Source organism: Ochotona curzoniae, unplaced genomic scaffold (assembly GCF_017591425.1).
Source record: "Ochotona curzoniae isolate NIBS_2020 unplaced genomic scaffold, NIBS_Ocur_1.0 contig_520, whole genome shotgun sequence".
NCBI lineage: Eukaryota > Metazoa > Chordata > Mammalia > Lagomorpha > Ochotonidae > Ochotona > Ochotona curzoniae.
This window is the reverse complement of record NW_024466457.1, coordinates 1,814,407-1,839,919: the sequence shown is the minus strand read 5'-3', so window position 1 is coordinate 1,839,919 and position 25,513 is coordinate 1,814,407. Positions and strand designations below refer to the sequence as shown.

At 54.8% G+C, this 25,513-nt stretch overlaps 4 protein-coding genes across 5 annotated transcripts in view; 2 read left to right on the top strand and 2 right to left on the bottom strand.

The window, feature by feature from the left end:
* Window positions 1-4,898: 4,898 nt before the first annotated feature.
* Window positions 4,899-10,263, top strand: LOC121162271 (glial fibrillary acidic protein). The gene is made up of 8 exons (XM_040989191.1): window positions 4,899-5,362; window positions 5,858-5,918; window positions 6,081-6,176; window positions 6,708-6,869; window positions 8,824-8,949; window positions 9,078-9,298; window positions 9,776-9,819; window positions 10,139-10,263. The coding sequence occupies exons 1-8, from the start codon at window positions 4,899-4,901 to the stop codon at window positions 10,261-10,263; spliced, it is 1,299 nt and encodes a 432-aa protein (XP_040845125.1).
* A 3,972-nt stretch (window positions 10,264-14,235) lies between these two features.
* On the bottom strand, window positions 14,236-15,480 carry FAM187A (family with sequence similarity 187 member A). The gene has a single exon (XM_040989209.1). The coding sequence runs from the start codon at window positions 15,478-15,480 to the stop codon at window positions 14,236-14,238; it is 1,245 nt and encodes a 414-aa protein (XP_040845143.1).
* Window positions 15,481-16,502: 1,022 nt separating this feature from the next.
* CCDC103 (coiled-coil domain containing 103) lies at window positions 16,503-20,165 on the bottom strand. Its single transcript, XM_040989208.1, has 4 exons — window positions 20,035-20,165; window positions 17,589-17,735; window positions 17,199-17,331; window positions 16,503-16,940 (listed from the first exon to the last, which is right to left on the bottom strand). The coding sequence occupies exons 1-4, from the start codon at window positions 20,163-20,165 to the stop codon at window positions 16,503-16,505; spliced, it is 849 nt and encodes a 282-aa protein (XP_040845142.1).
* A 256-nt stretch (window positions 20,166-20,421) lies between these two features.
* EFTUD2 (elongation factor Tu GTP binding domain containing 2) overlaps window positions 20,422-25,513 on the top strand; it is a 36,909-nt gene continuing 31,817 nt past the window's right edge. Inside the window, exons 1-2 of one of the 2 annotated variants that reach the window (XM_040989306.1) lie at window positions 20,422-20,508; window positions 24,307-24,415. In XM_040989306.1, the coding sequence (XP_040845240.1) occupies window positions 24,311-24,415 (105 nt within the window). In that variant the 5' untranslated portion in view covers window positions 20,422-20,508; window positions 24,307-24,310. The remainder of the gene's footprint in view (window positions 20,509-24,306; window positions 24,416-25,513) is intronic. The other variant, XM_040989307.1, reaches the window with a different exon arrangement.

Here is a 25,513-nt window from a genome sequence, read left to right as displayed (position 1 = left end):
AAGCTTTCCAGCTTACTACATGGTCTCCCCTAAGCTGCCTGACAGCCCTCCCACCCCCATTCTCCACCGTATCCTGTCCATTTGGAGGGTTGCTGGGTTGGAAATAACAAGCTGCCCGCTAGCTCTCTCCTCCCACCAGGACCATGTCTGATCCCTGCCTCTCGCCCTCCCAAAGGGAGGGACCCAATCAAGCAGGGATAGGAGGGGAGCTCAGAGCAAAGCAAATCTGGGAAAGCAGTTAAAAAGGCGATCTTGGGGTTAGAGACTGGGAGTAGGGGGTGGACTGTGTGGCTGGCCAGGCCAGAAGAGGCCAGGGAGAAAGGGCCTGAGCATATTAACTCCAGGAGCAGCAGCCTGGCCTCAAATTATGGGCCAAGAGGGGTCAGGACAAGAAGGGACGGGTGGGGCCCGGCGCGGTGGCGCAAGTGGTTAAGGTCTTCGCCTTGCATGCCCAGGATCCCATATGGGCGCCGGTTCTATCCCAGCAGCCCCGCTTCCCATCCAGCTCCCTGCCTGTGGCCCGGGAGAGCAGTCGAGGACGGCCCAAGGCTTTGGGACCCTGCACCCGCGTGGGAGACCCGGAAGAGGCTCCTGGCTTCAGATCGGCATAGCATCGGCCGTTGTGCTCACTTGGGGAGTGAATCATCGGATGGAAGATCTTCCTCTCTGTCTCTCCTCCTCTCTGTATATCCGCCTTTCCAATGAAAAAATAATAATAATAAATAAATAAATCTTAAAAAAAAAAAAAGAAGGGACGGGTGGCCTGTGGTCAGCTGGGAAAGGTTCTACAGCCACAAAAGTGGGTTCCTTCCCCAACAAGCCGTTGAACTTATCTAGACAGTAAGATGCTGGACTCTATGCTTGGTATATACTTGCAATGAAAGAATCTCAACTGAACTTGAACTGTGGTAATACAACAAGGTGGAGGAATCCACCATGGGGGGAGGGTTTGGGAAGGGGTGGGGAGAATTCCAGTACCTATAAAACTGTTTCACATAAGGCAATGTAATTAATAAAAAAAAAAAAAAGTGGGTTCCTGCCTTGCAGGGCTTGCCCCAAGGCAGCCCTCAAGGGCCAAGGAGTCCTCAGGGGCACCCACCCCACAGGGGAGTGACCGCCCTTGGCCTTACCCTGTGAGCTCCTCAGTCTAAGGGGGAAGATGTTGGTGTATCAGGGAGTCCCTTTTGGGAGGTCTCAGGCTGAGGTGCAGATGAGGCTCCCCCAGAGTTCCAGGCCTGGGGAGGCATCGAGGAGGGCGACAGTAGAAGGAGCAGACCCTCTTGGGGAGTCTGAAAGGCAAGACTAAGTGCAGGCGTACCAGCCTGGGAGGGAGTGGCACTAGGCCCCTGCCCACCCACACGGGAACCCGGATGGAGTCCTGGGCTCCCGGCTCTGGTCTGGCCCAGCCCTGACTGTTGCAGGCATTTGTGGAGAACAATACAAGATGATTGCTCTTTCTCTGCATTAAATAAGGTGAAATTTAAGGCCAGGGAAGTGAAGAGGCAGCTCCTCGTCCCCAACCAGGGCAGTTGGAGAGAATATAGGTATGTGCTTGGGAAGACGGCAGTCACCAACAACACCCTGTGGCCTGGCCCCCCCCTCCCGCAGTCACCCTGTAGCCCCGGGGGCGGACAGCACCAACTCTCACCTTCTTCCTTGGCCACAGCCAACTGCCCTGCTCTCTCTCTTGCCTGGGACTAGCCCCATCCAAGATGTACTAACATGCTGTCACGGGCGGGCGAGCACCTGCTGATGTTATTAAATGAGCATTCTGACTGGTCATACACCTGCTGTGTCCAGCACTGTCTGGTTTTATCTGCGCAATCACTTTGGAAGTAGGTGTGGTGTCCCCATTTGACAGATGTAGACATGGAAGCCCAGAGGAGCCACCTGCGAGATCTTCACGTAGCTGCTCCTTCCCCTAAAGAGCATTGTCACGGCCTTCAGAGACACATTTGGAAGGCAAAGAGGTGATCCCTCTGGGTGGGCTTTAGCACACCCTCCTGCAGCTGCAGGGACCCCCTTACCCCTTTCTCCCTGCCCTCCACTAAAGCTGCTGGTCCCATTCCCACCCTGGGCAGCTGAGCACTGCCATCTAGTGGCCACAAACCCCAACTCCCTTCCTCAGGGACGTTGCCCAGGGGTCAGTTGAAAAGCTCCTGTTTTCATCCCCCTCTTCCACCCCCAAGCTTGCTGACTGCCAGGCCCTGAGCGAAGGGCAGGAGGACAGAGGGCCAGGAACTGCAGTAAGGTGGCAGAACATCCACCTGACTCCAGGCTGGTATCTTTGGAAAACTCAAGGCACTTACAAGTGTCTATGGCAGATGGGTATGTGGGAGTAACCGGAAGGCCACAGGGCCAGATATGGGGTCAGTTGGCTCTGGGAGGCATTTAAACTCTGCTGTTTAGGCCGAAAGTCATCTGGAAGATTTTGACACAGGGAAGGGACACAGGGAGGTCATCCTGTCCCCACCTCTGCCTGACTGGGCCATGGTTTGGCCACAGGTTCTGTGGAAGATCTCCAAGCACTTCTTGCCAGCAGCGGGCAGCTTCCTACTGTGTATTCTATAACTCAATCCAGGATTTAATCTGAGACTTGAAGGCATGGGAGCCCTTCTGGCTGGGAAAGTGAGTCTGAGCTAGGCGGGGAAGATAGGGGTTGGATGGAGTTTGGGAGGGCAGAAGACTTGCCCCACTCTGTGGGCTGTGTCAGCCTGGGACGTGTGAGTGAGGTCTGGGACAGAGAGGACATAAGCACCCCAAAAATAGAGGTTGGTAACACGAATGCAGAGTGGAAAACCATGCAGCTGTTAAAATGATGATTTAGATAAATATTTATCGATATGGAAAGATGCTCGCAACATACTGTGCAGGGAGAAAAGCAAATTACAAAATAATTTGTACGGCATGAAGGCATTTTGAAAAGCATGAGTTTCTACATGTGGATGAAAAAAAATCTGGTCATATTTAACTCCAGGTGGCAAAATTATGGCCAATTAAATTGTTGTTATATTGCTTCTCTGCATTTTTTTTTGCATTTTTCTCCCCACAATGAATATTATACAAAGAATGAAATGAATACAATGAATATGTCATACAAAGAATGAAAGTTTGAAAAGTCACCAACAGCAAGATAGCTTGTCACTCCGGGTCTCAGTGCAGGAACCTTGAAACAGCTGAGGCAGAATGCAAGAGGGGGATGCCCCGAGGGTGGCGTGGGGGTGGAGGACGAGGCCTAGGCCTGTGACCTGGGGGAGGTGACCGACACACTCCAATGTCTCAGGCATGTTGGGTCACCGAGCTTCACCAACAAGTCCTTTCTGTGGGCACCATCTGTTCTCTGCTCTGCCAGCAGCTTTGTCAGGGCACAGCCATGTGCACTTGAACTAGGGGGAGGCCTCCACATTGTAACCTGCAGGGCAGCCCTGGGGAGGAGGGCTGGAACAAGCCCTGGTTCCCGGCCTTGCCCTTTCCTTCAGGTCCTTTGCCCTGCCTCAGTTCCCTACACACAGCAGGCTCCCAAGTCACCACAGTCCTCTCCTTAAGATTTACCCTCCTTCTGCTCAGGTCCTGGGGCTGTCCCCTCTCCACTCTGGGACACACAGAGTGGACCTTGGCTCATCACAGGCTCATGCTGAGGGGTCAGGGAGAGGACAGGGACTGAGTCAGCCCTGAGAGCTGGGGGTACGGGGGCAGCAAGCCAGGCTTTTCTGCAAGTGGGAGACCTGGCAGTACCCACAGAGTGACTCACCTTGGCACGGACACAATGGTCAGGATGGGCACATAGCCTGCTGCCCATTGCACCCCAGTTCCTCTCACATGCTTTCTGAGAAGGGCACTTGTGGGGGGAGGGGGGAAATCACTCTGTCCCCAGGGGCCTGACAGCCTGACATCTCAGAATAAAAGTGGCTCAGCCCCCTGGGGGCTGCCCTCACTGAATGGCGCCCTCCCTGGCGCCAGCGAACAAGGCTCTGTTCAGCCAGTGCCCAGAAGAAGGGGCAGAGGCTCAGGCAGGGCCAGAGGTGGCTGAGAGCTGGGGGGAGAGGGAGAGGAGGAGAATTATCTGCTTCCCAGAAGTCTCAGGACCCAGAGGGTTGAGGGAACCAGCAGCGGGGTGGGTGGACCTGGAGCCGCAAGGCCGAAGCTCCTGGCAGGACTCTGCAGCTTGAGGTGCCCAAAGGCACACAGCCCTGGAGGCCTTTCCCACTTTCCCTGCCTGATGTGTGGGGACTTGAAGGAGATAAATCTCCAGTGGGAGAGTAAGGGCTGCCAGGGGAACTGCAACAAAGGATGCCATGGGCCCAGCCAGCTCATTCATAACCACTTTGTGGAGCTGTCACAGCCCGGGGTCTGCGTAGGCCAGGCAAGGAGGGTGAGCTGTCAGAGACCCCTTCTCAAGCCCTCCACACTTCCTCACTGGTCTGCCTACTGCAAGAGGGAGACCTCAACTGACCCTGCAAAGACACGTTCCTGGCTGGGACCACTAGTAACACACAGAGGGCAGGAACATGGGGGCGTTAGCTGTGCTCAGAAGGAGCACACCAGGGGACTGCTGGGAATGGGCCATTTCCCTGCTAGCAAGGGCCGGTTTGCACTTCCCTGAACTCCCAGCCCCAGGCTGGCCCTGAAGGAAGTATTGAGAGAGAAAAGACCTGGGAATGGGAAACAGGGCTGACAGGTGAGTCATTCTACCCTTTCCTGCCAAGAGTCAGGGTCTCCCCACTCCTAGGGTCAGGACTGGCACCCAGCACCCAGCCAGGAAGCCTGCAGATAGGCTGTGGCCCAGCCCCACCCCCTCAGGCCATGCCAGGGGGCGTCGCCGAGTCATCTGGGCAGTACCCACCCCCAACTACTCCTCCATAAAGTCTGTGGCCCAGGAGCCTGCAGAACCAGCCATGATGGAGCGTAGACGTACCACCTCCCTTGCTCGCCGTTCCTACACCTCTTCCTCAGCTGAGATGGTGTTTGGGTCTCCTGCTCCTGGGCGCCGCCAGGGGTCCAGTGCCCGCCTTTCCCTGGCCCGAATGCCTGCTCCACTCCCGGCCCGGGTGGACTTCTCCCTGGCTGGGGCACTCAATGCCGGCTTCAAGGAGACCCGGACCAGTGAGCGTGCTGAGATGATGGAGCTTAATGACCGCTTTGCCAGTTATATCGAGAAGGTTCGCTTCCTGGAGCAGCAGAACAAGGCGTTGGCAGCAGAGCTCAACCAGCTGCGGGCCAAGGAGCCCACCAAGCTGGCCGATGTCTACCAGGCTGAGTTGCGGGAGTTGCGGTTGCGGCTTGATCAGCTCACGTCCAGCAGCGCTCGGCTGGAGGTGGAGAGGGACAATCTGGCGCAGGACCTGGGCACCCTGAAACAGAAGTGAGGACAGGACAGGGATGGGAGTGGGCTGGAGGCAAAGGGTGCGGCTGCCACCTGTAGCATCTCAGGCAAGGGCTCTGCCTCACAAGCCAGTTAGGGGGCTGGGCTGGACAACAAAGTAGTTCTGGGCCTCAAGGACCTGACTCCCAAGGGCACCCCAACTGCTCCCCACTGGAGAAATCCCTGGGGCACAGACCCTGCTAAGCTGGTGGGCATGTGTGCCCTCCACAAGTGTGTGTGCTCATGCAGCAGCAAGCACACTCACACAGATGTGTCTATGTGAGCAGAAGCAGGTGCAGCGACTGTGATAAGGCACTTGGGTAATGGGTTCAAGGCTGCTTACCTTCCCAGCCAAGGCCCCCTCTAACCCCTATCCCTCCTGCCACTCTGCCAGTCCTGGGGGGTGGGAGTGTCTCCAAGACAGCCGCCCCAGGGGTCTAAGGCTCCTCAGAAGAACCTGGCCCCAGGGATGTGTCCCCCACCCCTCTTCACCAGGCTCCAGGATGAAACCCATCTGAGGCTGGAGGCTGAGAACAACCTGGCCACCTACAGACAGGTCAGTGATGGGGAGCAGGTGGCAGCAGAGGGTGAAAATGGCAGTCCCCCAGAATGAGATGCTGAGCGCCACCTTCCCCAGGAGGCAGGGTGAAGGCAAAGCCATAGAGTTGGGGGAGTGGAGTCTGGGGTCAGAGTGGCCTTTCACCCCTGTCCACTCCAGGAAGCAGATGAAGCTGCTCTAGGCCGCCTGGACCTGGAAAGGAAAGTCGAGTCGCTGGAGGAGGAGCTCCGATTCCTGGGAAAGATTCATGAGGAGGTGAGGCTGGGTGGAGAAGGGGGCCCAAAGGGGAGACTGAGGCAGTGGGAGGAGGAGGAGGAGAGCCAACTAGGAAGGCAGAAAGACTGCAAAGGCGGCGAGGGAATTCCTAACGCCTAATCCGAGCCATTCAGAGACAACCCCATTTACCAAGGACAACAGGCCCACAGCCGTGAGACAGCAGTCCTTGCAGAACAATGGGGCCTCCACCATGGCCACACAGCCAGTCCCTTGGCCTCCATCTCAGAGTAGGCTGGCTTAGGTGCCGAGCCGAGGTGTGTGACCCTATTCAGGTCATACTCTGTTCTGACCTCAGAGCCTCGCATGAGACTCCATGGTCCCAGCGAACCTGGAAACCCACGGGGACACCCCTCATCTGGTCTGTTCCACCTTCTCCAACACAGGCCACCTGGCTTCCCCTGGCCAAAGCTCATAGCCAAAGAGGGCAGGCAGAAGAGGGTGGAATGCTATGTGGGGCCCCAGCCACAGTCCAGACTCTGAGCCAGGGGCCGCTTCTCTCACCCTGACCAGGAGATACGGGAGCTGCAGGAGCAGCTAGCCCGCCAACAGGTGCACGTGGAGCTGGACGTGGCTAAGCCTGACCTCACAGCAGCCTTGAGGGAGATCCGCACACAGTATGAGGCGGTGGCATCCAGCAACATGCACGAGGCAGAGGAGTGGTACCGTTCCAAGGTAGCCTTTCCTGGGACCAACCTGACTCTTCCAGGCAGCCCTCCCTGCTCCACTCCCTCCAGTGAAACGGGGTGCTGGAAGAGGCTGGGGCAAGGTCCTCTTTAAGTATGACCTGCCTTCTGCAGAGAAGTGATATGAAATGCCCGGGTGACTCCAAAAATACTCATGTTATTATTGCAGTGTGGGAACCAGGGGTCTGGGGTTGGGGTGGCATGTGGGACATTCAGGCCACATAGGTTGTAGATGAATGGAGGGAAGACCTGGGTGCTGCAGGGGCAAGACCTGGGTGCTGCAGAGGAGAGCGCACAGAGAGGCAGGGCCCAGACGCTGATTCGGGCCTAGCCAGGGAACCGAGAACCAAGAGTAGCACAAGCCCGCCATGGTCTGAGCAGTGTCAGCACCTGATGGGACCAGAGGGCCCCTCCAGCCATGCACAGGGAGGAAGGTTACCAAAAACCAGCCCTCGAGGTGAGCCGTACCAGATGTGGTTGCAGCACCCAAACAGCACATGTGAGAACCAGGGAGGAGGAGGCAAAGCCGGCAGGGGAATGTGGGCTCCCCTGCTGGACACCACTCCCAGTGGAGAGCATGAGTTGGGATGGGGCAGACCAGATCAGGCAGGGCTATAACACCTGTGGGCCTCATGTGGACTAGATTGGGGAAGGGCCAGATTGGGCTGACTGTTCCTACTAGTGCAAGCAAAAATTAGAGTGGGTGAGGGTTGGTTGGGCTTAGCCACATCATCAGATGGCAGAGGCTGACACTGGGGGCCAATTCTGTCAAGTTAAATGCCAGAACCACCTGGAGAGTGCATAATCCAGAAGTTGGAGTAGCCTAGTAGGGAGATAGTAGACACCTCCCTCTTAGGTAACCACTCCCACTGGAGAGCACGAAAACCAGGACAGGGGCAGGGGTGGCTAGACAGAAAGGCACCTGCCAATATGTGTGTGGGCTGGATAGTAGGTTGGTTGGGTTGAACTAGGCTTCAATACCCATTGACAAGTACAAGAGCTAAGTGGGATGTGGGACAGGCTGAACAAGCCTGGCGTACATACTGGCATGCATGGGAACCAGGGTAGGGAGCAGGCCTAGTGGGGGTTATGGGGAGTCACCCCAACTAGGCTGCAGCTCCCACTGGTTTGTGTGAGGACCGAGTATGAAGTGGGTAGGATTGAGCTGGACTACAACACCCATTGGTTCAAGAGGATGACAGGGCTGGAAACAGAACTGACCCAGCAATTGCAACAACCAGCATGTGCATAAGCTGATTGGGGCGACGGACTGTGCCAGACCCTGTACTGGCAAACTTACACACGAATCAGGTTTGGGTTCATCTCAGATGAAGTTTCTTTGGAGATCCCTCCAACTGAATTGCTGATCTCAGAACCCCAACCATGAAGAGACTATGTCAGCCAGTGGATTCTGAATAAGTTTCATTGCAATTGGAATGGTGAGATTGGCAGAAATTCAGAACTGTTGACCTATCAAAACTGCTTGAGCAGGACCCTCAGAGCATGCCTCACATCGGGGACCTGGGATGGGTGGGAGGCTGGGTGGGGCTTTTCCCTTTGTTTCTCCCCTGACCCCAGATACAGGAAAAAAGTGATATCAATGTGGAAACAATGGTATTACCCACTTTCCTGTAGCCCTTGACCCTTTGTACCCTAATCAACTAAGTAGGATCATTAAAAACAACAACAACAACAAAAACAGCCCTCCTGGGATCTGCCATCTGCCCCCAACCAGTTTCATCGTACAGGGACATCTGCCAGTGCAAAACATTCTGGATCACCTCGCCAAGTCCCACCCTTCCTTCATTGGCTGAATAGGTACCAGGCTAGGTGCTGAGGTCTGCAGTGGCTACCCTGCCCCTGTCCACTGGCCACAGCCACTGTAACCCCAGCCGGGCCCTGGCCATGCCCTGCCCCTCAACCAACAGCCTCTCCCGTTGTAGTTCGCAGACCTGACCGACGCTGCTGCCCGCAATGCGGAGTTGCTCCGCCAGACCAAGCACGAGGCCAACGACTACCGGCGCCAACTGCAAGCCTTGACCTGCGACCTGGAGTCCCTGCGGGGCACAGTGAGCACGGATGGCCTGGCTCCCCGGGGAGGCTGCAAAGGGTGCACCAGCGGGCGGGGACCGCCGACTGAAGGCGGGGGGTTGGGGTCAGGACCCCATGAGACCCACTGGCCGGCTCCATCGCACAGAATGAGTCCCTGGAGAGGCAGATGCGCGAGCAGGAAGAGCGTCATGCCCGGGAGGTTGCAGGTTACCAAGAAGCGCTGGCCCGGCTGGAGGAAGAGGGGCAGAGCCTCAAGGACGAGATGGCCCGCCACCTGCAGGAGTACCAGGACCTGCTCAACGTCAAGCTGGCCCTGGACATCGAGATCGCCACTTACAGGAAGTTGCTGGAGGGCGAGGAGAACCGGTGAGCCCTGCCCACAGCCCTTGTGGGATCTCCCTCAGTCAGCCCAGCTGACTGCCCTGGGAGTTCCGTCTTCATTGCCTCTCCCACCACCCCTCTCCTAACACAAAGAACATCCTGAGGAATGAATGAAAGGGTGAGTGAATGCAATCTACACTGATTGGGTCCCAGGTTCAAAGGCTGGGGTCACCCCCAAAAGTGGGCAGGTCGGACCCTACCCACCCAGCACAGTCTTCCCTGTTTTCTCCCACCTCTTTGGACACCTCTGCACCCCTCAACTCCTGCCATTCTCCTGCACTTCACACCCAGGTCCCGGCAGACTTTGGGGGTTCCAGAGGTTGATGTGGCTGCTGGGGACAGTGTGGCAGTGGAGTCACCTGACTCAAATGGCCCAAAAAAAAGGGTGCTCCTGATGGCCCTGCTTGAGGCTGTGGCCCCCAGGCCAGAGTTCCCCCTTTGCTTTTTTTTTTTTTCTTTCAGCATTACCATTCCTGTGCAGACCTTCTCCAACCTGCAGATCCGAGGTCAGTAGATCCAAGCCTTGGCAGTGGGCATTGGACTTCCACTGCCTCTACCAGACCTGTGGGTTGCTCTGGTTTGGGGCTGGGGCTGTGCTTGGGAAACTTCAGGATTCATACAGACCTGGGAGCCAAAACACTCCCTAATCCTCTCTCTGCCCCCACTCCTACTTCCCGTGCCCTGGGGACTGTTCCAGCTGGGGCTTGCACCTGCCCTGCCCCATGTGCCACCGGACTCCTTCTCCACGGCAGAATTCCCCCTCTGCCTGTTTGCCCATCCCTCTAAGTGTAATTCCTGTGTTTCTCTAACTGCTTGTCACTACAGGGGGCCACAGCAGCAAAGAAGGGGAAGGTCACAAGGTCACAAGACAGCTCAAAAGCCTCACCATACGGGTTGTCCCAATACAGGCTCACCAGATTGTAATTGGAGCCCCACCGGCTCTCGGTTAGCAGCCTGCCTCTCCCACAAGTGCGCTTCGTCCAGCTGGACCCGGGGGGAAGCCTCCCCAAGTCTCTTGGTCTTCCCCAGCTATCGCCTTCTAGGCTTCCCCTAAAGGGGAACGGTGCTGTTTCCCAGCAACCTCAGTGCCTGTGTGGGGGTGAACGTGGGGTCAGTGTCAAAGTTGGATGCTCTGGGGCCTCTAAGCAGATGCTAACCACCCTGCTGCAACCCCCTCCCTGTCCCTGAGAAGTCTCTAGAAGTCCCTGGTGGCTCGCCTGGCCCAAGGCTCCATGCTGATTTGGCCTGGATGGTTATTTCCCCTAGGACAGCTGTTCTGATCCGTAGTGAGGTTTTCCCTGCTCTTGGTTCCAAGCATTAGTGAGTGTGACAGGTTCTGTATAGGGAGCGGCTGGGAGGGGAGCTAAACTGCTTTTAAACCGTGTGTGGCCTTCAAGTGATTCCTTGCTGCAGGGGGTTTAGGAATGGGGATGAACAGTCCACGTCTGTGCTGGAATATTTAAGAATAGGAGATACATTCAGGACCAGAAGGCCCGGCCAGGCCAGCGGGCAGAAGTCACCCTGCCAGGGCCAGAGGGCACAGCCAGCAGGGTCTTGGCAACCAGCAGAGAGAAGGAAACGGGCAAGGGGTGAGGGGAACAGGAAAGGAGCCCACATACAGTGAGCACTTAAATGTACCAGATGTCTAGCACACATTTTATTTAAATGTTTATTTGAAGGGCAGAATGACACACAAAGGGAAAGACAAATCTTCCCCAAATGGCTTCAAAGGCCAGGTGCAAACCAGGAGCCTGACACCCCATGGGGTCTGAGCACTTGGGTTGACCTCTGTGGCTTTCCTAGCCCTGGGGGAGCTGGACTGGAAGTGGAGCAGATGGGACTCAAACTGGTGCTCTGGCTCGGTCCCACTCAGAGAAGCAGGCACAATCATCACAGTTTTGCAGAAGGTAGAGGCCAGCTGCCATGGCCCGCACTCAGGTGCCTGGCTAGTGGCTGAGCTGGCACTTAAACTCCAGCTACCTGAGTTCAAACTTGTGTCTTCCTTCCTTGGTGTAACGGGGTGCCAGGCAAGGGCTGGTGAAGGGGCTGAGGTGAAGCCACACCTGCTGGGACCTGCACAGTACTGTGGGGATTTGGTAGCGTGTGTGTGTGTGTGTGTGTGTGTGTGTGTGTGTGTGTGTGTGTGACGGGCATCCCTGGCCCCTTTGCAAGTGCCTCAGTTCTTCTGCCTGGCTGATCAGGCTGATATGCCCATGGCCAGGGTGTGTGATAGGCGGGGTGTGCGTGTGTGATAGGCGAGGTAGGTGTGGGAGACAAGACCCCAGTGTTCCGGGAAGCCCACGGGAGGTCTCCTTCCCTCCCACTCATAGAAACCAGCCTGGACACCAAGTCCGTATCCGAAGGCCACCTCAAACGGAACATCGTGGTGAAGACTGTGGAGATGCGGGATGGAGAGGTGAGGATAGCTTCCCAGGAAATGGGGGCCCTGGAAAGCAGCTCTTGCACAAGGCAGTTCTCAGCCATGCATGGGCGTTCCAGCTCCTGTCTCCCCTTTCACCCTCAGACCCCGGTGGCCCAAGTACCAGATCTGGAGGAAAAAGGGAGAGAATGAATGAAAGCTGACTTCATTCATAGCTCTGGCTAGGGTCTGTGGGGAAGGAGTATGGAAAAGGGAGCATTTTCCTGTCCAGCATGGTCAAGGACAAGGGCAGCTGCAGAGGAACGGGGAGAAGGAAAGTGATCCGTGCTGGCCCCAGCCACTGTCACACATCAGCCTGCCAGGTGCCAGGTGTGTGTCCTGGGTGCTACTGCATCGCCCTGCAGACGGCTGAGGGAGTTATTTGAGGCTACCATCAAGAGAACTGAGACCCCAGGAAGACTAGGCTGATAGCAGGAGGTCTGTGGTCTTCGCGAGCTCCTGACTGTTGTTGCCCTGTCCCTCTACAGGTCATCAAAGAATCCAAGCAGGAGCACAAGGAGGGATGAGGGAGGTGTGGCCATGGCTGGCCCTGCCCTGCAGAGGAGGGGCCTGCAGCAGGAGCAAGATGGCCACCTTTCTCCTCCCTTAGCCCAGTTCTGCTGGATCTACACACCATTTGCCACTCCCATGCTAGCTTGCCACCCCAGGCTCCATTGGCAGCAGTAGTTCAGCCGGATGGCACCCACCCTGCACCCAGCAACTACAACTAACAGGGCCCAGTGTGGATGGGCATGGCTAGCAGCCAGGGCACAAGTAGGGGGGAAAGGGAGATGTGGAGATGTGGAGTGGAGGAACCCGATCAAGCTCATCCTGGATGCCTGTTGTGATGCGTTGCCAGAGTGAGAGTCCTTCCAGGCCTTCGGGTTCCTTTAGGTTGTTGGAGTAAAACCCAGTTTAGGAAGTCCCTGCAGGTCAGGGAGCCCAGACAGGAGCTAGTTGCTGTTCTTCTTGCTTGACCTTGGTCAGACTGAGAGTGGATGGGGCCAGCTTGCCACCCTGGGACCTTTGAAATGAAGATTCCCGAATCTCAGCCACCACGTGGGAGCTTGGCTGTCAGCATTTTGGGGGTGGGTCTACAGTGAAGTGGAGAGGAAAGGGGTGCTAGGTGTGGGTCGAGAGAGGTCAGACCCATGAGGCTGTCCCCGACACTCCATACAGACTGGGTATGTGTGCACTAGGAGAGATGGGGAGGGGACAGATGGATGTCAGCGTGGAGGTGCATGTGGCTGACCAGTTGCACTTGGCATGTGTGCTGTGGAAATGGAGGAAGTGACATGACTTCTTGAAGATGGTGAAGGAGGAGAGGGGCTGCTGTCCACGAGGCAGCACATGACTCCCACCTGGGTCTGAAGACCTTGTCCGCAGCTGCGCAGTCCCGGCTCCCTGGCTTCAGGCCCTGCTCAGGCCACCCTACCCCAGGGAAGCAGCTGCTTTTCCCTCAGCCAAGGACCCCGGCTATCCCTCTCCTGCACCAAGGGCAACCCACAGTTTGGGTAGCACCCTGATTTAGAATTGGGGAGACAGAGGTATGGCTCAGAAAAGACATCTGTGTTCCTGTAACCTGGGGGTTGGGGACGCTTGAAGTCACATGTCTACCCCATGGTGCCTGCTCCACTTTCTCTGGGAACTTCGGAGAGTATGTAGTGGGACTCGGTGCCCAACAACAGGGTTCTCCTCTCGCCTCTCAGCCCAGAGGGCGGCAGAAGCAGGGTCTCGCCCACCTCCCCAGACTCGGCGCCTTCTTCCCCTTACTCCTTCCTGCTGCTACCTTTAGCCATGGAGGAAAAATAAAGTCAAGTGCTGTGTGGTCTTGCCTAAGAGTGGACTCCAGTCTGTTCACGAGGCAGGGGGGCTATGGCCAAGATGTAGTGGGCGGGCAAGATCTGCTGGGCTTCCCCTCACTGGTCACTCTGAGGGATCCTACTGTGCCACAGGTGTCCTGCCCCCAGCCTGGGTCCAGTCCCTGAGCAAGCCCCTGGCATGCTGTCTGCCTGCCTTGCCTCTACTATCCCAGTCTTAACGTGTCTGTACCTCAAACAGCTGCTTTCCCTGCCAGCCCCAGTCAAAGGCCGGGAGCAAGCCCAGGGGGATGGGCACCAGCTCCCTCCTCTCTTCCTTCTTCCCCCGGTTGCTCTGCTGCAACCCACAGCCACCTGCAGCCTCCCAACCAGTGCAGGGGCTCAACACCCACACCGACCAGGCGGTCTTTTGTTTTGCTCCCACCTAAGGGTTAAGTCTGAAGACCTGTGCCTAATGGCTACCTCCATCTGGACTTGGTGCCCCATCTCTCCCACCCACTTTCCCCACGTCTCAGATCAGGCCCCAGGACTGTCCACGAGGGTAGCGAGTTGTCCCTTATTGATCTAGCCACACCCCCTTACCCAGTATCCCAGGGCACAGCACCCCTACCCCACCCCTGGAGCTTCTGGCATTATTTAAGAAGCAGGTGGCAGTGCAACTCATCTTACGGGCAAGGGGATGCCTAGGGGGAGAAGCTGGGACAGCAGCGGCAGATGTAGCAGCAGCAGCGGCAGACATGGATGGCGATGAACACCAGCGTGATAAGCAGGTAGCCCATCAGGGTGAGCTCTACCACAGCGCGAGTCTCAGGGTCCGACAGCGAGGCAGCGTAGCGCCTGCGAGACGACACACTCAGCCGGAAGCCGGCCACAAGCTGCCCCTGCCGCCAGCAGTAGTAGATGCCTTGGTCACCGAGCTGGGTGAAGCGGATGTGCAGGTGGTTGCCGTGGTCGATGAACACCCGCATGGACCTGTTGACACCTTTCAGGTACTCGGTGCGGTAGAGACGTCTGCTGTCCTTGTCCCAGGCCACCGCGTGCTCGGGCCGGGCTCCGGGACACGAGATGACCAGTCCGTGACCCAGTCTCTGTTGGTGGAACTGGATGGGCACCTGGGGCACCCAGGGCCGGCTGCCCAGCTTGGACACATAGTTGTAGATGGCCAGCACGCCCTTCCGGTCTGTTTTGCGCTTCTTGCAGGGCTCCTGGCAGCTCTGAACCAGCAACTCGGGGGTGTGGTCCCTGGCTGCGTCCCGCAGCTTCCTGGACAGGGCGCTCGAGCCACAGGACACCACATCCGGCATGGTCTTGCGGTAGCGCGGGGACAGGTGCGGGCTCTGCAGGTAACAGAGGCCGATGCGCCACTGCTCCCCACGCACTCCGCAGCGGTCGCATGGGGTCCACTCCCAGAAAGTGGTGAAAATGCGCAGGTTCCCGCGGTACTCGTCCTCAAAGGGCTCCTCGCCCTTGTCCCTGAAGGTGGCCACCATGCCCTCGCTGCTCTGGATGTCCACATCGTAGGCATAAAAGTAGTCCCCCTTGTGGGTGCCGCAGAAGTACAGGCCCGAGTCCTCGGGTTGTGCCCGAAACACCAGCAGGCTGAACATGCGGATGCTGAAGCGGACCAGCATGTCGCTGCCCGCGCGCACCTGGGCCGCCTCGGTCAGCACGCGCCCGTCGAAGTCCGTCAGCACCCTGGTGTGGCCGCTGCCGAGGTGCTTCTGATAGTACCAGACCACGGCCAGTACCTCCTCTGGCTTACAGTGGCAGGGAAGTTCAAAGCTCATGTCGGCCAGGTAGGCCGCATTGTCGAACATCAGGAAGGCAGGGCAGGGTGTCTTCTGGAAGATGTTCTCCTTCTCCACGAGCTCAAAGGCCCGCAGGCTCTCCCACGCCCACAGCAGCAGGGCCAAGCTGGCCGCCCTCATGCCTGTAGGAGGCAGGCGTAAGGTGGGGGAGGGGGCAGGCAGAGCCTAGGCACTGAGGGCCCACGCGGCTTCGAGAAAACAGATGGCTAGCGAGAAGAGTTCTCTGTAGGAGGAAAGGATTAAGCAGCCGCAGGAGGTGGAGGAGGAAGAGGAGGCTGGAGAGAAAGCAGCCCTGGGTCAGGCCATTTATTCCCAGCTTGTGGGCCAGATGCCCTTTCTGCTGTTCCAGACATGACCTCAAGGTGGAGCCATTCTAGAACCTGATCCTCACTCCCCTTTCTAGAACACTGGCACTCCCCTTACCCCCACCCCTCCAAGAATGGGCTCAGGGCAGAGGGAATGAGAAGGGCCCAGGTGTGTGGGCAGGGACATCTGTTCTGCCTTGTGTTCCAGGGCCTGCCATGCGCTTCCTGGCAAAGCCCTCCCCCTCTTCAGTGTGGTGGAGTGGTGGTTGTCGGGGGTCGGGGGTTTGAGGGACAAGAAACAGAGGACTGGATGGCTACCCAGGAAGCTGGCCAGATCTGGACTGATGACTTGGGCGCTTTCCCAGGTCCACTGTGCCCAAGGGTTCGGTCCCTAGGGGGGAAATGTTACATTGCCAAGGAGACAGCCTTTGATCATCTGTTGATTAAATGTCCATTTACTGGGTTTGGGTTAGAGATATTTTTGTTAAGGATTGTGGAGATGAGTGTCTCATGTGCCTGCAAAGTGTGCTTCTTACTTCTTCTGCGGAGAGGCTGTTCCTGATTGGACACATCCCTCTCTCGGGGCCAGCAGGCTAGAAGCTTAGCGGAAATCTGCCCTCAGGCTCCTGGGCCCTTCGCTGACCTATGGCTCCACAGTCCATGATATTGAGACACGGAGGGGCTGGGGCAGAGGGGGCAATTCCGTTCCTGCTTTGGTTCTCAGAAGTTCAAGTTGAGAGACTGGGGGTGGGTTTCTCACAGTGGGCCTGTAGAAACCCTGAGATCACAAGGCCTTGGCCAGTAGCCGCTGGGACCTTGGAAAGCAGCTGGCCCCCATCAGTCAACTCCATACATCGCTCGCAGATCCTGCAGGAGCCTGGCAGACACCTCCTCTGAGCCTTGCTCCTGCTGGCTGCACCTCTCCTCCTCCAGGGTCCTGGCAGCTCCCATGGCCTGCAGCTTCTGGAACAAGCCACGGCAGCTTTCTCGCTCTGCAGGGCTCAACAGGCTCAGGTTCAAGGCGAAGCGCCCCGTGCTGGCCAGGCTGTGCAGGATCCCCAGCACTGCGGTCCTGTCAGCCAACCTCACCTCAGCAGCCAGTGTTGCCAGAAGCTCACCCAGGAGTCCGAATCCCACGTCCACCTGGAAGAGGCGGCCCAATTCTGGCCCCCCGAGCTGCAGCAGGGCCTGGTAGCGCTCGGGGTCACTCCGCCAGTGGCGCCGCCAGTTACGGTAGAACTCGGCTGAGGTGGTGGGCTGGGAGATGATCTCCTCCTGATCCAAAAGAAGGGAAGGGGAGTTGAGAGCTCTTCCTGGCTCCCCCTGCCCAGCTGAGCTCAGCCTCCCTGATTTCCGGTAGCTTCCACTTAGGGGCAGTGGACAGAAGCCTGTCTGCTGGTCCAGCATGAGAAATAGGGGCAGTGGATGTATGTGTGTGCGTGTGCATGCATGTGTGGTGAAAAGTCAGCACTAGGGCTGAGAAGCCGAGAATCCCAGGGTTGGGGGGACAGTGGGAGGTGAAGACTGGCCTACCTGTGAGATTTCAGTGGTCACCTCAGGGAAGGTCCTCCCATGAATGGTGTGACAGTTCCAGGGCACGCTTCTCTTCCCCCCCATCTTGTCCTTCCGTTCCAGTGGCTTCAGATGGGATGCCAGCACAATACCCCTGTGGGCAAAGAAGAGGTTGGGCTTCACCCTCTGCAGGGTTTTCATGACAGAGGACCAACCCATTGCAGGACGGAGTGAAGGTGACAACGGATCCAGCAATAGTTTGTAAGCGTCTCACAGGTCTCCATGTTCAGAATCCCACTCTCAAAAACTCGTTCAACGACAGTGGTTGCTCTTCTTACTCATGAGGAATGGAGGCTCAGAGAGGTTAAGGCATCTGCATCAGATCACACAGGCTGAGGGCCAGCAGCCAACCTGAACTCCTCATAGGAAGGCACCCTCTGCTCCACGGCCCGCAGCTTGGCTGCGTTCTCCCGCCTGTACTTCTCGTCGGCCGCCAACGCTGCCTGCAGCTCCCTCTCTAGGGCCTGAAAGTCGATGGTGCCCGTGTGGTCCATGTACCTGGAAGGGCAGAGGGTACTTGCGTCAGGGGAGGGGTGGTGCCTGGGAAACCTTTGCCAGGACACAGATGGCAGCTCACATCCCTCACCATGGGGTGGACTTCCAGAATCAAGCCCTCCGCTCAAAGGAGCTGAGTTGAGCAGTGAGGACTCACAAAGACAGATCAGTGAAAATACAGTTCTGACTTTCAGTTTTGGGCTTTGTCTTAAAAAAAAAAAAAAAGATTGGTGGCATCTCACAGAGGTGCCAGTTTCAGTCCTGGCAATTCCACTCCTGACCCAGCTGTGGAACAAGCTCCTAGTTCCTGGCTCTAGCCAGTGTGGCCATCTGAGGAGTGAACCAAGCAGATGTGAGCTAGTCAGTCACTCTTTCAAATAAACAACTGATTCTCTCTCCAAATGTCTACATCAGCCAGGTCTAGGCCAGGCTGAAGCCAGCAGCCAGGAACTCCACCTGGGTCTCCCAAGGCAGGAGCATGATCCCAGTCCTTGGCTCATGACTTGCTACTGCCCAGATGTCCTAGCAGAAAGCTGGATGGGAACTACCGAGTGGTCCAAGCTTCAACTGGCACCCTTGGCTATGAGATGGGGATGTCCCAAACTGCAGGCTTAACCTGCTATGCTTACAATGCCATCCCAAAAGTTCAGCTTCTGTCAGTTACTCCTGAGCTCAGAAATCATCTTTGATCCTTTAGGAAAAATCTTTCGTAGAACACTTTCCAGCCAAACCAGATGTGATGGTTGGGCAGGCAATTGGAGTAGCAAAGAGGGAGCACGACAATTTCCCAGCCCCCAAACCCCTCTGTTCTGCCCAGGGTTGGGGCCAGGTGCCGAGGGCCCTGCATTCAGTGATGCCACTGTGCCTGTACAGCCCATCCCACAGGGACCTGGTGGGCCCTTCCCATGGAGAGATTAGTCCTCTCCATAGTCTAGTCTTAGTGCCAGCATTTATAGGGGCACTTCTACATGTTCCCGGGAAAATGCAGTTAATGCAGATGTTCAGGTGCAGCCATCTGGGGCCCCTAAGACACCTGCACTCTGTGTCCGAATGCCAAGCACCTGTCTCAGCTACTCCAAGGGGGATCCAGCTTTCTCTGGATATGCACTTTGAGAGGCACCACCCACACAGAAGATCCAAATCGACTCCCAGCCTCCTGGCTCCATCTGGTCCAGTCCTGGCTCTTGTGGGCATCTGAGTAGGGAACCAGCAGATGGAAGATCTTTGTGTGTCTCTATCTATTCCAAATAAATTGAAAACACATACATATTTTACATATTTAAAAGTAATAAACATTGGGGCTGGTGCGGTGGCTCAGTAAGCCAATCTTCTACCTGCAAGTACTGGCATCCCATATGGGCACCGGTTTGTGCCCTGGCTGCTCCATTTCCCATTCACTCCCTGCTTATGGCCTGGGAAAGCAGAGGAGGATGGCTCAAGTCCTTGGGCTCTGCACCCATGTGGGAGAATAAACTCAGAATAAACCCAGAATAAACTCATGGCTCCAGGCTTCGAATCGTCTTAACTCTGGCCATTTTAGCCATTTGGGGAGTGAATTAGCAGTTGGAAGATCTCTCTCCCTGCAAAATCTGAGTTTCAAATAAAAATCTTTTTAAAAGAAGTAATGAACATTGATTAAAATAAGTTAATTTTCATGCGAAAATGTTTTGAAACCATGCATAGTTTTCTAAATATTTGAAAGGCAGAACTACAGAGAGAGGGGGGAGCAGCAGACAGAAAGATCCTCCATCTGCTAATTCATTCCCCAAATTGCGGCAACAACCAGGGCTGGACCAGGCCTAAATTAGGAGCCTGAAGTTACAACCAGGTCTCCCTCCCTCATGGGTTGCAGCGACCCAGGCACCGAGGCCGTCTTCCATCTTTCCCAGGCACATCAGCAGGGAGCTGGGTTTGAACCTGCACTCACATGAGAAGCTAACATTGCAGATGGAGGCCTAACCTAGCAAGTCCCAACTCCTGCTGCCTGTCTTTTCCATAATATGCATTTTCATGCACCTTTTGAAGATCCCCATCATAAGCATGGCCTTAATACATATCTTTGCATCAAAATAAACACAACTTTTAACAACATTTTCCACACATTTTTCTCAAATGCCGGGGCTCGGAATGCGACCGCGCTGCACTTCAAACTTCTGGGGAGTTAGGCTACATGTAGTGGCAGAAACACCTGCTACCATCCGGGAAAACGGCGGAACGTATAGGGGTCTGGGCTGGCCTGGAACTGAACTCCGAGAAGTCCCATTTCTGAGCCTTCCAGAGTCATCAAATCAGCAAGACTAACCCGTCTGTCCTCCCGACCCTGCCACCCGGATCTTCACCACTGCGGTCCCCGCCTGGGTTCCCTTGCTTCTTTGAGGAGTCCCTGACAAAGCCAGAACGGGAGGCCAGCTCTGCGACGTCCACAACCGACATCAGCGGTTGCCTAGCAACTGTGCCACGCACCTGCCCACGTGATCAGATCGAAAGCCCCCTTTAGGTGGCCTCGCGCTGCCTGACCAGATTCATGCGCACTCAGGCCTCACTCGGCATGGAGCAGCCCACGCTTTAGTTTGGCATTCCTAACTCTACCGCCGGGTCTGTTTCTGCGTCTGCGGTCGGCGTTCCTCAGAGCCTGTTCTCAGGCACACGGCTGTCCTTCACGGCAGCAACGCGACCCCGGCGTCTCGGGGTCCTTTTTGGCTGGCGTCGGCGTGACGCGAAGGCGGGCGCGCGGTCTCCGGCGGCGGACTGGACGTGTGGGCCGAGCGGGCGGCAGGTGAGCTGGGCTGCAGGTGGACGGCGTGGGAAGGTTGGTCCGGGAAGGGTAGGACCTTACAGAACTTCGTGTCGGGATCCGGAAAGCGCCTGCTACCCCCACGGTGTCCTTCGGTCGCCTCCATCCCTCGCGTCCCGTTCCCGGGCGAGGAGCGTTAACTGCCCGGTCCTCCCTTTTCCTGTTCCGTTTGTGTCGGCGTTAGCTCGTTAGTGTCTTTATTCAGGTTTCTCTGCAGAATCTCAGGTAGCGGGAAGCTGCTGGTGAGCCGGGGTCCCCGGTGGTGTGAGGTTGTAGGTAGCTCAGCCATCTTTCCACGCGTCCTTCAGTGTTCTCAGTGAACTTCTGCTTAAGTTATAGCGGGAGGGATGGACAGGAAACGAACGGGTAGGACTAGGTCGATGAGTAAAGCAGCGAAGGTGAGGGTTGGAGAGTGAGCGGGGACTCTGGGAGAGCCAAAGGACAGTTAGATCTGAGGCGAGAGCTTTTCTGACAGAGAAGAGCAGGTGTGATCGCCTTGTTGCAGAATTGAGTCTGATCCCGGAACGGCGGCTCTTCGGTGAAACTTCATGCGCTTGCTTGTTGGGAAGTCCTGGGAGAACAAAACGAGCGCTGTTCTGACAGCTCTGTGGAAGTAAAAAAATATGCATATGAAAATGTTCTGAACACAGTTAACTGCCAATCTTGAGCTCCTCAGTTACGTTTTTTGTTTGCAGGAAACACTCAGCAGATGGCATTGAGGGTGGTGTTAGCCCAACATAAGAAACATCAGTATCTCAGCATCAGATTTTCCATTCCATTTCCACACGCGCGGTTCCTGCTTATTCAGGGTGCTCTTGGGCTTTGCAACCGGGGTGGGGGTTATGAAGAACACCGGATTCTCCTAGTCCATCGTGACTTGATGGGGGGTTGGCGCGATGGCTCAACTGACTAATCCCCCTCCTGCAAGTGCTGGCATCCCGTATGGGTGCCGGTTTGGGTCCCAGTTGCTCCACTTCCCTTCCAGCTCCCTACTTGCGCCCTAGGAAAGCAGTGGAGGATGCCCAAAGCCTTGGGACCCTGCACCTATGTGAGAGACCTGGAAGAAGCTCCTGGCTCTTGGCTTCAAATTCGTTCAGCTCTGGCTGTTGTGGCCATTTGGGGAGTGAACCAGCAAGCAGAAGATCTTTCTTTATCTCTCTCCCTGTAAATCTGCAGGTAGTTGGAATCAAAGGGAGGCAGAATTTGAACCCAGGAACTGTGTTGTGAAATGTAGGCACCCCAGCAACGTCTGACTGCTAGGCTCAACCTTCCGCCCCCTCCTCCCCCGCCTCTTTTTTTTTTTTTTTTTTTTTTAAGTTTTTCAATTTGAAAGCCAGAATGATAGAAAAGTAAAGAGAGATGTTTGTTTAGTAGCTTTCTCCCCAAATTGCCTGCAACACTTAGGGCTGGACTGGGCTGAATCAGGAGGCAGCAACTTTATCTGGGTCTTGCCGTGGGTGACCAGAGCCCCGTACTTGAGGTACCAACAGGTGCATTCGCAGGAAGCTGGGTTGGAAACAGAGGCCAAATTTTGTTGCAAATGATAGCTTAACCCACTGCTCCATGATATCTGCCCTATCCTGCTTTATTTTTTTATGTATTGTTAATTTTTTGGTATTTGATAGAGGAGAGAAAGAGCTTCCATCTGTATTTTCACTTCCCAAATGGCCATGGTGGCCAGGCGTTAGCACAAGCCAAGCTGGGAGCTGGAAGCTCCATCCGGGTCTCCAGGTGGGTGAGAGGAAGCCAGTTACCTGAGCTATAACTGCATTGCAGGGTCTGCATTGGGTGCAGGCTGAAGAGCCAAAGGCATGTGTGGAACCCAGGCATGTAACCAGCATCCTAACTCCTGGGCCCAGGCCTGCCTCTTGAATGATTGAGTTTCAGTAGTTGCCGTTAATAAAGCCTATAAAGTACTAGTTAATCATAATGAAAAATTAGTAACATTGTAACAGAAAATCTCACATATATTAACATAAACAAGAATAAAAGTTAATAATATCGCGTTGAAATAACACACCACTCTATAGGAAACTCAGAAACACAGTATCATTTGTGTGATATGGGTGTACTCAGAGGAAGTGTCAGACAGAATCCAGGTAAGAAGCAGTCTGCACAATCCCTGCCTGTAGGCGTTGAAGGTGTTAAGTCACAAAAGACAAGGAAAGACAGGACCTGGGATAGACAGAGATGTAAACCATGGCAACCAAAAAGCTGGCTTGGATCCGCGGCTATGCAGCTTGCTTGTGCAAGCATTGGTAGAACCTGAATGAGGTCTGTGACTTAGGTAGTACAGGATCGTGTTTGTGTTTTAGTTTTGATGGTTATACTCTGGTTACAGGAGGCATCCCTGTTTGTGAGGGTCATGCACACTGAGCCAGTGGTTGGCCGACTTCCCATTAAGGACCTCATAATAGTTTCAGCTTTTGTGGACAAAATGGTCTTGCGCAGCTCCTCGGCTTTGCTGTTACAGTACAACAACAACTACAGACAGTGTACATGAGCATGCATGGCTGTGTCCCAGTGAAACTTGTGTTACTCAACTCTGAGTTAATGTGTAGTAAACTGTTTTTTTCTTTTAAATTTATTTAAAAGGCGCGATCACAGATACACCTGGGGCATGTTCGGGGTGGAGTGGGTCAGAAGGGGAAAGGAAGAAGAGAGGGAAATGTGTCTGCCTTTCATCGTCTGTGGAAGAGAAAGATCACCCTTCCCTGTTGCCAGTCTTGGTATGATCTTGGGAAGAGGAGTGGTTTCATGATATCACTGTAGGTCCTCTAGGGATGTCCTAGGGGAGAAGTCATTTGATTGATAGATAGGCAGGTGGGGTTTACAAATAGCAGGGGGAGCTTGACTTCCAGTTCGTGACACTAAATGAAAGTCCCATTTCATTCCCTCCTCAGAGATTTCCGACTCTTAATCTGAGGATTGCTAAAGGGTACAGATTCATCATGTGTTCTATAGTTGCTTCTTGCTGACTAGGGGTATAGGGCTTGCCCATCTCAGGCTCAGAATCTCTTTTCTGTCATCTGATGGATGCCTCTCACGGGCCAGAGAACTTCCACTCAGTGCCAATGGCTCTGTCCCCTCGCATCTTCATCATTACCTTGAGATGTTGTTGGCTTCTTTACACAGGAGTTGGCAACAGAGGTGGTCTAATCAGGCAACGTGTGTGCCAAGGCCAGACCATACAGCCCTGAGTTCTGGTCTCTGGGGTTGGAGATCCTGACGTTTCTGAAGTCATTGAGAGATGAAATGATGTGCTGTTTGCCAGGGCCCTAAGCAGTCGGCGATCCTCCACCCGCAGCAGTGTTGCAACCTGGCCTAGGGAGCCCCAGCACACAGGCCTACCCATCCCAGGCTGACTAAGAAAAGCATTTTCATTTGAGCATGCTCTAAAAACAGATTGAGGGACCTGATTGGCCATAGGCCAGTTTGCCAACTCCTATTCTAAGTGTTACAGGGTGCTGGGTACTGTGTCCGCAGCCTGCTTTCAGTAATTTAAACAAGAGAAAGTTACTTGTGCTGTTTTTGCTGCTTTTTGGTATTATTTTAAAAGTTTCTTTTAGTATTGAAAAAGAGAAGGGAACATTGTTTGAAAGTGACAAGTAATAGGCCTGAGAAGAGGGTTAAGTACTGGACTTTGAGGAGAGCCATTAAGGGACTGATGTAACTGGAGAGAAAATATATGTAGGGATCTGGCCAGCTGGGAGGCTGGGACCGTGCTGTGGAGCCCTTAGTCAACTTGCCAGAATCTTCACACTTCTTTTTGATTTTTAGCAGGATGGATACTGACTTGTATGATGAATTTGGAAATTATATTGGACCAGAGCTTGATTCTGATGAAGATGATGATGAATTGGGCAGAGAGACCAAAGATCTTGATGAGGTAAGACAAATATATTGGCTTCTTTTTTTCTTTTGTCTGCTTCTTCAAACACATAGACACACACATAGACACACACATACACACACACACACACACACACACACACACACACACACACACACAGTTACTGGTTTCTTTGAAAAGGTGTTCCATCTGTTGGCTCATTTTTCCAATCACTGCAGCAGCATGGGCAGGCCAAACTGGAACCATGAGCTCCCAGCCCAATGTGGGCTTCCCTGTGAGCAGTAGGGATTCAGTTACTTGGCCATCATCTGCCCCCCAGGGTTTGATTGGCAGGAAGCTGGGATTGGAACTGCAGCTGGGACTCAACCCCAGGCACTCTGATGGCGAGTGTGGGGAATACCAAATGATGTCCTAGCTGCTGTGCCGAAAACTTTCCTTTCTCTCTTAAACAAACTGCAGTGTTCCAAATCTTTTTCACCCTGTACTTCTCTAATGTTAGCTTCTTTTGTGTTCTAGTTCTTTTGGTAATGTGTTTTCTTTTACTCATGGTTGGCAACCATGAGTAATTCTAGCTTAGAAAAAGTAGCCGACTTTTCCAAGTACAGCTACATCACAAAATCTCTTAAGGCTCAGATTTGTTGTTGTTAAGTTTTACTTATATCCTATTTATTCAAAGTCAAACATAGAACAAGATTATTCATCCACAGATTCACTCTCCAGGTGCCCTTAAGAGCTAAGACTGGGCCAGGCCAAAGCCAGGAGCTGGCGACTCAGTCCAAGTCACTCATGTGGGTGGCAGGGGCTGGAGCCTTGGGCTGTCACTTTCAGGAGATTGGGAGGGGTGCCAGCATAGTAGGTTAAGCTGCTGCCTGTGACACTGGCATTCGGTTCATGTTCTGGCTGCTGCACTTCGTCTCACTCCCTGCTAACAGCCTGGGAAAGGCAATGAACGATGGCCTAGTTGTTCCTTTCCTGCTATCTGTGTGGCAGATCTGGGAGAGGCTCTTTGCTCCTGGCTTTGGTGTGGCTCAGCGCTGGCTGTCGTCTTCTGAGGAGTGAATTGGCATATGGAAAAATTCCTCTGTCTCTGTAATTCTGACTTTATTATGATTTTTTATTTATTTAAAATTTTTG

Excerpts from the sequence above, each read along its gene's own strand:
- LOC121162271 (XM_040989191.1), top strand. The coding sequence starts at position 4,899 with ATGGAGCGTAGACGTACCACCTCCCTTGCTCGCCGTTCCTACACCTCT. Across the intron at positions 6,177-6,707 it reads TGGGAAAGATTCATGAGGAG|GAGATACGGGAGCTGCAGGA; the intron begins GTGAGGCTGGGT and ends CACCCTGACCAG. Across the intron at positions 9,820-10,138 it reads CTCCAACCTGCAGATCCGAG|GGGGCCACAGCAGCAAAGAA; the intron begins GTCAGTAGATCC and ends TTGTCACTACAG.
- FAM187A (XM_040989209.1), bottom strand. The coding sequence starts at position 15,480 with ATGAGGGCGGCCAGCTTGGCCCTGCTGCTGTGGGCGTGGGAGAGCCTG.
- CCDC103 (XM_040989208.1), bottom strand. The coding sequence starts at position 20,165 with ATGTCGGTTGTGGACGTCGCAGAGCTGGCCTCCCGTTCTGGCTTTGTC. Across the intron at positions 17,736-20,034 it reads AGGGTCGGGAGGACAGACGG|GTACATGGACCACACGGGCA; the intron begins GTTAGTCTTGCT and ends CTGCCCTTCCAG. Across the intron at positions 16,941-17,198 it reads TGACCACTGAAATCTCACAG|GAGGAGATCATCTCCCAGCC; the intron begins GTAGGCCAGTCT and ends CTTTTGGATCAG.